General features: G+C 41.1%; 1 protein-coding gene across 3 annotated transcripts in view; it reads right to left on the bottom strand.

The window, feature by feature from the left end:
* The window catches only part of LOC139050081 (phospholipid-transporting ATPase ABCA3-like), a 98,012-nt gene that overhangs the window by 77,469 nt on the left and 8,073 nt on the right, over positions 1–12,470 (bottom strand). For all 3 annotated transcript variants that reach the window (XM_070526279.1, XM_070526277.1, XM_070526278.1), the window contains exons 4-6: positions 7,844–8,101; positions 3,887–3,972; positions 1,502–1,654 (exon numbers count right to left, since the gene is read on the bottom strand). In XM_070526279.1, coding sequence (XP_070382380.1) covers positions 1,502–1,654; positions 3,887–3,972; positions 7,844–8,101 — 497 coding nt within the window. The remainder of the gene's footprint in view (positions 1–1,501; positions 1,655–3,886; positions 3,973–7,843; positions 8,102–12,470) is intronic.

The following is a 12,470-nucleotide window of genomic DNA, read 5'->3' as shown; positions in this document are numbered from 1 at the left end:
ATATGTTCGCGGAACTTTTGGCCACGTTTGCATGGGTTATCTCAATTGGCTAGTTTCCGGAGTGGTCATCATCCTCTCCACAGATATTCTGCCATTGTTGAACAGCTCGGACCACTCGCTCTTTGGCTGTGGCTCCCTGGTTTCGTCACCAGCTGCCTGCTGTGACATTCGATGGATCTCCGCGGTCGTTTTTTTCCTCAGTCCCGAACAAGACTTGGAATGTGTGGAAACGTAGAATATATGGGAAGGTAGAGAGGTATATGTTGATGGCGGAGCGCCATCAACAGCTTTACGAAAGCAGACAGTGGGAATGAGTGCTGCTATTCTCGACAAGTCTGCATTGCTTATTGAAACACAGTCTTTACTGCAAACATTTCGTAATGGGATCTTTATTAGCGGAAATATTGAGACAAAACATAACACAGAAGCACCATCGCGGATTTGTAAAGAAATTCTTAATGTCCCGTGAGAGAGGGGAAGGAGTGCGCTGTTTTACACGGTAAATAAGATACATCAGTTTTACATACACCAACTTTATAATGTCGCTAACACGATATGAACACCCAGCAGCAAAAAAGCTGAGACCGTCAATGGACGACGGGCTTTTGCTGTTTTGCAATCGGTGGTAAAGAGTGTGTCATGTATATCACTATGTAATTCACGTACATAAATTGGTAACTTCCTCCGAACCATGATCAACAGTAGACATCACGTATATAGTGTCAGCAATAGGTTGTGCGGGTTTATTTTCATGAATGCATCATTAACTTATCACTGACGTTCGTGCACACATAATTCCACACTTCATGCTGGCCATTCTTATATGCAATAAAAGATCAATATTTGGTAGTTATACCAAATATTGATATTTATACCGTATGGTATGATATTTATAGCACACATATTTTAATAGCGAGCATCGCGATATTGATGACGTATGCGAGCATCATTTTCTAACATATAACGTGACCGACGATTCCAAGAGAAGTGCATAGCTTAATTCTAGCAATGCTATACGTACAATTTTTGCGAACCTATGTACGTAATTTACTACAAACTTGAATTAGAACAATACACATGATAAGTGATTACAAAACGTTACATACATAGTAATAGCACGTAAAGTAATATGAATGCTTGTCTGCGTATTTTACAAATATCGCGATGTGAATGACACAAGTTCTCAACTTCGCGTATATACGAGTGCTGCGAGTACAAACATATGCCGCAAGCACGTTTACGTTTGACAAATATATCATGGCGTGCAACGCACAACTTATAACCGCGATGTCGATTACACACGCACATAATTCATAAACGTTATTCGTTCGCGAGCACAGCTGCGTACAAACGCAATTTCCGCGTGAACATATGTACACAACTTGACGAATATCGCCGGGTGTCGGCGAATGTCAACACGCACTTCAAAAGCTTTGCGCGCGGGCCAGTGTGTACTACATATACGTTCGCGGCCGCGACAGGCATTGATTGTCGCGCGCACCTTGGCGCCGACGCGCTTCTCTTGCACCAGCTTGACGACGAGCGTGCAGAAAGGCACGAAGAAGGCGATGCCGAACCGCAGCACCACGCGGCTCAGCGTGCGATCCTCGGAGCCGTAGAAGAGCCGGGGGTACGGGAACCGCATCAGCTCCACCTGCGGGACCCACAGCGGCACGGGTGTAGGTCGACCAAAAGAGTTTACGGACCAAGAGATCAGACGAAAAGCCGAATATCTCCTCAGTCTCAAAACGCAGCCTCTTATTCCCATTTCCAGCATTTTTTTCGGCATATGCGAACAACATTGTAATGCACAATTTTACTGGCTGCCTTTAAAGGCTGCTCGTATATTTTGAATTTTCCGAGATCCCGTGGTCCGTAAACTTTTTTGGTCGACTGTACATACAGGGAATGCGCAGCCGTATGGTGGCCCCATTATCGACATGTTTGCACAGCGCAGAAGACGAGGGCTGAAGGGAGAACACAACACGGGCGCTTCCTCCAGTCCCCGTCTTCTGCGCTGTGCGAACACGCGTCGATATTGAATCACCAACTCGTCCAAGCTTTCACCTTATCAACGTATGGCCACAATCTGCGAGTGGTTTAGGGGAACACGTGTCCAGGGGGCAAGCGGAAGTGCGCGAGCAAAAAAAACAAAAAACTGGAAGGGCCGCTCAAAGAACTGCGATGTGCGTTCCCAGAACAGCTATCACTTTACAGCTCTGTTCTTTGAGCAGAAAAAAGCGATAGTTGGACAGAAAGTATATAACTTCCGGATTCAGAGGAGTATATTCATTAGGCTGGATTCGTCAATTAATAGTTCTCGAATCGCAAAAAGGTAACAGTTGTGTTATCGTGGTAAGAAGTGCGCTAGTTAGTTGCTAGATTCGTTAGATTCGTCGGATCGGCCCGCCCAATCGTTGCAGTATAGTGTAGTCGAGTTAGTTTTAGTTAGTTAGTTAGTTAGTTAGTTAGTTAGTTAGTTAGTTAGTTAGTTAGTTAGTTAGTTAGTTAGTTAGTTAGTTAGTTAGTTAGTTAGTTAGTTAGTTAGTTAGTTAGTTAGTTAGTTAGTTAGTTAGTTAGTTAGTTAGTTAGTTAGTTAGTTAGTTAGTTAGTTAGTTAGTTAGTTAGTAAGCGTGACCGAGTCTGATGCTCAGCGCATGGTTAAGAGCATACAAGATCGACGTAATAAATAATGAACAGGCGTTGAGAGTCACCAAAAAAGACAGTTTCTCTTCCAAAAGTGTAATTTCCCACTTTAGCTTTATCCAATGCATGAGTCACCAAAAAAGACAGTTTCTCTTCCAAAAGTGTAATTTCCCACTTTAGCTTTATCCAATGCATCTTTTTACTGTCTCTTTATTGTTTGCTTAGATGCCTAAGATGTTAAGTAAAGTTATCTAAGAAGCAAGACATACGTGAATGAACTGCAAAACTGTTGGTGTGACCCTGACGAAATCCATCCTGGTAGCAAGTACTTGTTTACAACGCTACACTCCTAGGCAAAGTTACACCCTTTGGAGTACCCCTTCTGCCACACAACGATAATCGTCATCTGCCTTGATGCGTTTCCTTTCTTTAACGCTGCGAGCCCGGTACTTTCCAATAACGAACGGCATGCGCGTTATCAGCATGATAGCATTCCCGACAGGAAAGTAGCGGGCGCGGCGTTTTCAAGAAAGGAAATGCATCAAGGCAGATGACGATTATCGTTGTGTGGCAGAAGGGGCAATCCAAAGGGTGTAACTTTGCCTAGGAGTGGGAAAAAAAGAAATACTACAAGGATCGCTACAAAAATGCAGTTCTTGGAGCCGCAATGTTTTCTTATAAATATATATATTTTTTTTTACTGTAAGAACGCAGCCCTTATCCCAATGTTTGCCCGCTCTCATATGCGTTCTTACAGTGAAAAAAAAAAACATAAGAAAACATTGCGGCTCCAAGAACAGTATTTTTGTAGCGATCCTTTTAGTATTTATTTCTTTCCGTCCCAGAAAGCCGTACGCCCCCGCTGCGAAGGGTACGATAGCACTGTAAAATAATTTACGCCCTTAAAAGCGATAAAGGGTGTAAATGTGTCTATAGCTCACACCCTTAGGGTGTGATTTACATAACTGACACCCTAAGGGTGTGAGTTATAAACACATTTACACCTTTTTTTTCACTTTTAAGGGTGTGAATTATTTTACATTGTGGGCCCTCCGCGCGAGAAGGACATTACGAAGTGAACGTAAACGGAAGAAGAAAACAAAATCATGTATCAACTGTGGCCCCCAAATCTACGATAAGCGGCACTCCGCTGCCCAATCATGCACCCATTTCACAGGCGACGTCACGCAGGAGATAATGAGCGGCGATATCTGCTTACTCTCGCAATTGCGCCGCTAACCTTTATGTTGATCTCTTTCTCCAGGGATTCGGCTATCATGTGTATATACGTCGATTCGACGAAGTACTGCAGCGGAAGCAGCAGCCCTGAAAAAAGAAAAAGGAAAAGATCGAGTGGCTCAATAGACATTTCCGGTGTTGGAACTCGACTCCGATTTCAATGCCATTTCGCCGATAAAGGTTGTCGCATGCTTCAGAACCGTAGTTCAAAAAAAAATCGTTTGGTAAGAACCAAGGAGATTAAAGAAAAAGTTTTTCCTTTACGTCCTTGGTAAGAACTGACCGCCACTGTTCGCGCCCCCTTTCGTCCGATCTGTAGCTGTCGGGATTGGTCGGCTCTTATAATTACGAGTAATATCGTAGAAAAATGAACTGTGAATTTTTTTTATATGAGGTAAAAATTATAAATAAGGAATGACTGAAAATATAGAAGTGATTTAGGAGTTCGTAGTATTTACAAAAAAAAATCAACCCAGTGCGAAAATTTAAGGGTGGCGGGAAGGCCGAATTCGCAAAGCTTTTCGATCGTAAGTGCTTTACCCCATTGACCGTCGGCTCTTCGTTTCATATGCCCGGCATCACATATCTGCTCTTACAACAATTTCTAGCCGAACACCATTTTGTGAATACAGGCCGTGTTCTGTATAGGTTGTCGATTCTAAGGTATATTGGGGACCCCTCGTTTAGACAGCCTATAATAGTTTTTGAACAGCCTAAGATGGTGCTTTTCTTTAACTCTCAACTGCTTAAACAGAGAAAGTTAGTGCGGGTTTACGGCGTTAACTATAAGAGGGCTGCAAAGGAAAGGTCAGCAACGCAACACTGTGACGCTGCCCTTATATACATACTTTGTTGAGATTGTTAATAGTAAGGGATTCGCTGGCCAGGCTTCGAGCAACGAGCCTATCTTTACAAAAAGTTATTATACCCTAAAATTGATGGCAAGAGAAGATGCGCCAGCCATTCGCGCAATGTCGGGCGTATTAGAGAGAAGACCAACGACAAAATGCAGTTGCGCACAAAATACTTTGCGAATTCGGCCCTACAGAATTTGAGCGGTAACCGCCAACACGGCTACCGACAGGTACATTTGCACTAAATTATTCCTACTTAATGACTTTAGGGGAAATATTTTAAATTGACGAATTTATAAGAGCGAGCCGCTAAAGCATCGCCTCAAAGCTCTCAAAGGACTTAAAGTATGCACAGAAGTATACGAGGCACCCGTAGTGCGCTTTCTGTCTGTCTATCTCGTCGTCCTGCCACACTGCCTAAATTAGCTAGGAATACGCAACAAACTCGCCTGTACCTACGTACTTTTGGCTTCTTGTAGCGTAATGCGAGTGTCGCGCTGAGTGCCTTTTCACGGCTATAATTTGTACACAGTAAAAAAAAGTAGGGGTGGGAGAATACTCGAAGTTTCGAATACGAATCGAACATTATACACTGACTATTCGTATTCGAAGAGCGACAACTCGGTGTTTGCGAATATATTCAGAACTGGCCGAGTACTTCGAAACAACCGAATGTTAGCCTGGTTGCTGTTCCCGCCTGCTAAACAAAGTGCCGCAAATTCTCAGACGCGATTTCTTTCTATATCTCCTGGATTCGCGACCGAATCTTACATGACAAATTGTGATCTTTAGTATAGTATATGGTCCTTCATTTTGCATTTTTGATACTGCATTCATGTAGAAGTTTTGTCTTTTAGGTTACAAGCGATGCTGTTTTCCTCACAACGTGCCCGTTAACAGATGTCTATAGGAAACACTAGTCCTTCAACAGCTTTCTTCTTTTTTTTTCTTATTTAAGAGACTTTTCATTTCTTTGTACAACCATTTAGCGTCTGAGAAAAGCTACAGTAACACAGCAGTCATTATTTCTTAAAAAGCCTATTTGCAACCGCGCTCTAAAGATGGCTTGCGGCTATTCGTGCATTTTTCGTCGCCTTAATATGCATCGAGATTTCCTGTAAATCGGTCTTGCGAAGAATTCTAATCTAAGAGTTGTGAGTACGCACCCACATATGTATACGGCGGGAGAAGGTTGTCGCATAACATATGGGACCTTGTGCTTCCATTCCAAAGTCAATATGGGGGCCGACAGATGGAAGCACAATGTGGGATAAAAGTTGCATGTAAACAGGTGTAAAGTGTCTCAGACAGGCTGGCCAACGTTTCGATAGGCGCACGTATTTTATTGCGATAGCAATTATATCGACACTCGAGACGAATTTTCGCCGTCGCCGTGCGGTATCCGCTATCACACATGCCGTATATCCAAGGAAGACGCTATATTGTTCAACCGCTAAAGTCAACCTATAGGTCCATGTTCTTGATTGAATTCCGCATTTGAGAATCGCGAAGAAATGTTGTTAAAACTCATTCACAGTGTATGCCTTTTATCCTAAATCTCCTGACTACCAAAATAATGCAAATAATATTAGGGCACATAATACAAACACGACTTAATTTCAATTGCACCGCTCTTTACGGGCAATTAGAAAACATAGAACACCGTCCGAAGAGTTCAAGGACAGCACTAAGCCTTGCTGTCGCTGTCAGTGAAGCACTAACAGTGAAACCTCTCTTCTTTTCTCTATCTATCTATCTATCTATCTATCTATCTATCTATCTATCTATCTATCTATCTATCTATCTATCTATCTATCTATCTATCTATCTATCTATCTATCTATCTATCTATCTATCTATCTATCTATCTAGCTCCTTTTTACTTTCTCTCTTTTTAGGCGGAAGCCTTAGATGGCTCATAAGTCCGAAAAATCGCACGACCGTCCGGCGTTATGACATCGAAATTCAGGGCCGCTATATTGTAGCGATGCCTAATGCCTTATTCTATGCTATTCTTATCATCCACCACACACGGCCGCCTGATCCCGTTGATAATGTGGGCAGACCATCGCTCTGACCACGGGCCAAGCGCGAAAAGCCTGAAAAAGCATAGAATCGGAAAAGGCATCGCTACAAAATACCGGCCCAAGTGACGTCTTGGAAAGATAAGTCTAAGATAAGTGATTAAATGTGATACGCTTAAATGTGAATGAAGTGTTTGAAGTGTTCAATGTGAATCTAAGGTAAATTACGTGAAAAAATGTGAATTAGGCGAAGTAATACAGTTAATGGCATGATAAGTTATTGGAGGTGATACGTGCAAAGGTAAATTAAGCGTTTTAAGTGTTCAACGTGAATCTAAGGTAAATTGTTAATCAATATGTGCTTTGAGTGAAGTAGAGTGAATTAAGGTGATTCAAATGTGAATTACGTGCCTACCATGCCTACCGCGACCAGTCATATGGTGTCTACGTATACATCCGATTAAGGGCGCCATTGAAGAAACCGTGCGATGACGTGGCGCTTCGTAATATATATATATATATATATATATATATATATATATATATATATATATATATATATATATATATATAAACGCGGTGCGGAGGCGGCGCACTTGTCGTGATGATATATATATATATATATATATATATATATATATATATATATATATATATAAACGCGGTGCGGAGGCGGCGCACTTGTCTGTCTCGTCCTACTGAACGCGCTATGTGGCGTGATGGAAAGCACGTCTTCGGAGGATGAACAACCTAACCCATAGCAAAAAAAAAAACAAGTAAAGCGAAAACAAGTAATAGGAAGTAACAACGCAATCGAATGAGAATGTCAAAGTAATTTAATTAATCCCTCGTGACCGCGCAGGCTTTCGCCTTCATCATCTTTAGCGCATGCTAACGTGACTGCCAACTTTTATTATTCTTTTTTTTTTCTGTGAAAGGCGCCTTTGACAAAGACAGGCCCACCTCATCGAAACGTCGGCCAGCCTGTACACAGTCTGAGCGACTTCATCCCTGTATTACACAACGTTTATCTGACTTCGCTCACGCATTAGTACATAAACTCGTTAGGCATCGCTCAACTGGTCTCGTCTTGGGCGTCGATGTTGGCTGGTCCGGGCACGAGCAGGCTGCGCTTGTAGTCTTCGCGCAGGTCGAACGCGGCTTCCGGAAAGCGCACGTGGTACGTCAGCTGGTCGGTCTCGGCACGGTCGAACCACACGGCCACGCGTCGGTGCACCACGGCGCCATCGTGGCCGGCCGCCGACGAGGACGGGTCAGCCTCGGTGGTCGCCTCCGCGTACTGCGTCGCCTCGGCAGCGTCGTTGAAGGGCATCGGCGCTGAAGACCGAACACGAAAGATTGATCTGATGACAAGACAAGACAAGAGACGAGACAAGACAAGACAAGACAAGACAAGACAAGGCAGGCAGGCAGACAGACAGACATACAGATAGACCGACGGACGGATAGATAGATAGATAGATAGATAGATAGATAGATAGATAGATAGATAGATAGATAGATAGATAGATAGATAGATAGATAGATAGATAGATAGATAGATAGATAGATAGATAGATAGATAGATAGATAGATAGATAGATAGATAGATAGATAGATAGATAGATAGATAGATAGATAGATAGATAGATAGATAGATAGATAGATAGATAGATAGATAGATAGATAGATAGATAGATAGATAGATAGATAGATAGATAGATAGATAGATAGATAGATAGATAGATAGATAGATAGATAGATAGATAAAAGATAAGTTTCAAGAGGTCACTGAGCTGAAAACAGAAATACAGCAGGTTCTAAAACTAAACCAGGATCTTCGCGCTGAGAATGCCAAGCTATCACACAGAATTGAGGAACTGGAACAATATCAACGTTCAAATAACATTGAGATAAAGGGCATTCCACTTGAAGGCGAACCACTAGTCGTCGTGAAGCAAATTGGTGAGCTGATTAAGGAAGAGGTCTCGGAGGCTGATATCGACATCTGCCACCGAGTGCCTACTGCTCGACATGATGAAGCAAATATAATTGTTCGGTTTGTCCGCAGAACCAAGAGGAATGCCTTCCTTAGTAAAGCTAAAAAAAGCAGAATGGATACAACCACGCTGGGCTTTCAATCGTCCTCAAAGGTGTTCGTAAACGAACACCTCACACGGTATGGCAAACGACTTCTTGGTGCCGCAGTAGAAAGAAAAAAGGAACTGAGATGGCGGTTCGTATGGACGGCTGGCGGCAAAGTGTTCGTACGCAAGGACGAAAATTCACCTGCTATTCGAATCGCCAGTATGGAAGACATTGATAAGATGACAACGTGAGCGTCCTGGCCTGCTTCTCTTCTTTCCTTTTTTTAGTTAGTTTCATCGTATGAATTGCACATATTATGATGTTCAGTCTTTCAATAAATTAGTGTCTCATACCAGTAAACTGCTAAAAATATTTCATCTAAACGTGCGGAGCATAAAAAACAAAGAGGACAAACTGAACTGCTTATTTGCGTCAATCGCCCATAATTTTGACATCTTGTTGTATTGTGAAACATGGCTTACTGTGAATGATAACCCCCCGTACTGTGAAAATTACACATACCATGGGTTAGTAAGAACAAAGTGCAGAGGTGGTGGCGTGGCTGTCTATGTTAAACAGTGTCTTGTACATGAGATTATTTCAGAATTTTCACTTGTAACGAACAATATAGAATGTATAATGGTACGCTAGAATATGTCACAGTTGTGGTTATGTATCGCCCACCATTGGGAAACAAACTGACGTTCTTTGATTTCCTAGAACAGGTACTACATTTCCTTAGCCATTCGTCCTCCCCCTTTATCATAATGGGTGACGTAAATATAGATATGTTGTCGGACGACATATCATCTAGACAGTTTGCTGGTCTTATCAATTCGTTCATGTGCACAAACGTAATCTCAGAACCCACTAGGCTAACGGCGCAAACGGCTACCTTGTTTGATATATGCATAACCAATGTACACCCGACTGACTGCCTTGCGGGACTGTTATCCGCTGATATAAGTGATCATCTCCCTGTATTTTGTTTCATTCCTCACGCGCACAAACGAGTGGAAGGAGGAAAAAAAGCGCAGATTCGCAGTTTCCACGCAAGCGCATTAGAAAATTTTCGTGCTCTGATCCTATCAACAGACTGGTCCTCTGTATTTGAAAAACAAGATCCAAATGCAGCCTACGAATTGTTCTTTCATAAAATGATTACGTGCTACGACCTAGCGTTTCCGTTGAAATTTTCCAATCAGAGGAGCAAGAAAATACGAAAACCCTGGATAAACGCTGCTTTGCTAAAAATGATAACAAGAAAAAATAAAATGTATCACTTGTTCGTAAAATGTAGGAGTGTGCAATTGTTGACCGATTACAAAAAATACAGAAATCAGGTCAACAGTGCATTAAAGCAAGCAAAAATTAAGTACTATGAACGGCTATTTGCTAAAATAAAAAATGACCCTAGGAAAGTTTGGAATGAAGTTAGAGACTTAACATCTACGAAAAGACAGAATACGGAGATTAACATAAAGACAGCCACTGGCCTGTTGACAGGCAGAGAAGCAGCAGCTGCTCTAAATGAATATTTCGTCTCCAGCACCCAGTATCCCGACAGGGCGGAGCCCACGGCCACATCTATAGTGAATAAATTCAGTCTTACTAACTCAGTGATACTTACACCTGTTACACCTGCTGAAGTTGTGCAACTGCTGTTCAAAGTAAAAAACACCGTCTCTGCTGGGTACGATGATGTGAAACCAGTACCAATGAAATACATTGCGGATATTATTGCACCTGTCCTTGTTCACATCATAAACAGAATGTTTGAAACCGGTATATTTCCTGATTGTCTAAAAATAGCACGTGTATGCCCTATTTACAAAGGAGGTGATAAACATTTAATGACAAATTTCCGGCCGATATCTGTCTTACCTGTTCTATCAAAGGTATTCGAGAGTGCCCTGAATGTTAGACTACAAACATTTTTCAGTAAATATAGTGTAATTAGTGACATGCAGTATGGATTCCAAAAAAATAAATCTTGTGAAGTAGCTCTTCTTAATATCAAACATAAAATAATAACAAATATTGAAAATAAAATGTACACATTAGGTTTATTTGTAGACTTTAGGAAAGCCTTCGATTCAGTATGCCACAGTTTATTATTAGCAAATTGGAACAGTGCGGTGTACGAGGTATCGTATTGGAACTTTTACGACATTACTTAACCAATCGCTATCAATATGTCAGTATAAATAATGATGTTTCATTTTACGCGGAAATCGTAACGGGTGTTCCACAAGGATCAATACTTGGACCTCTTCTATTTATAATATATATTAATGATCTGTGTGACATACCCGACTCACCCGAATTAGTTATGTATGCAGATGACACTAATATATTCTTTAAAGCTGCTACTATAACAGAGCTCGAATCAAAAGTTAACAATTACCTGAAGCAACTCTCTTGCTGGTTACAACATAATAAGCTACAAATGAATTCATCCAAAACGAAATATATGATATTTGCTCCTACTAATAAACCACGTAACTGCACTGCGGCTATTCTCTTTGAAGACGGGCTGATAGAACAGGTAAAATGTCAAAAATTTCTAGGAGTGTGGTTCCAAGAGGATTTGGCCTGGAACATGCACATCGACAAACTTGCTATCGAACTAAGCAGAACTGTTGGCTGCTTATACAGACTCAGTACTCTGGTCCCTCCATGGTTGAAAAGTTCTTTATACTACGCACTCTTTTATTCTAGATTAACCTACTGTATTTTAATTTGGGGCACTACTTCGCAAAAAAATTATAATAAACTAATAGTGCTACAAAAAAGAGTCCTACGCGCATTCGAGGGATACTACGGCCCTGTACAAAACTTTAGAGCCACACCATATTTTATAAAACACTCTATGTTAAAGGCAAACCAGGTGTATTATTACAAGTTGCTGCAATACATTAAACATAACAAATCGCAGTACATCTTGAATGTACCCACCAATCCGCATTACGGCCTTCGACAACATAACATGAGAACACCAAAAATACGAACCAATTACGGAAAACAACTAGTCAGTTACCAGGCACCTGCACTACTAAACCGCCTACATGATTTTGAAGATGAAATTATAGAATATTCTAATAAATCATTCAAACATTTTCTCATCCTGAACAATATTGAGTTCGTCTGATTAGAACCACACTATAAATTGTCAGTCTTTTGTTTCTTTTGTTCTTTGGTTGTGGTTGTTCGCTTACAAAATGCATCGTACATTGAGTATCCTGTTCGTTTCTCATATTTCTTGTATACATGTTTTGTTTCACGAAAACAATATTGTCTCGTGACTATTCCAGTTGATTTCAGTATGTATGTATGATACATGTTGCTGCGTACGGCCTGCGTGCCGAATTGTTGCGGGAGCAGAAGCCTTCGTCAGGCCACATGGCCTTTAGCTTCTGCTTCCTTTCTGTTGTAAACAGGAGAAATAAAATTCATTCATTCATTCATTCATTCATTCATTCATTCATTCATTCATTCATTCATTCATTCATTCATTCATTCATAGATAGATAGATAGATAGATAGATAGATAGATAGATAGATAGATAGATAGATAGATAGATAGATAGATAGATAGATAGATAGATAGATAGATAGA

Source organism: Dermacentor albipictus, chromosome 9 (genome assembly GCF_038994185.2).
Source record: "Dermacentor albipictus isolate Rhodes 1998 colony chromosome 9, USDA_Dalb.pri_finalv2, whole genome shotgun sequence".
NCBI classification, from domain to species: domain Eukaryota; kingdom Metazoa; phylum Arthropoda; class Arachnida; order Ixodida; family Ixodidae; genus Dermacentor; species Dermacentor albipictus.
This window is presented reverse-complemented; position numbering and strand designations above follow the sequence as displayed.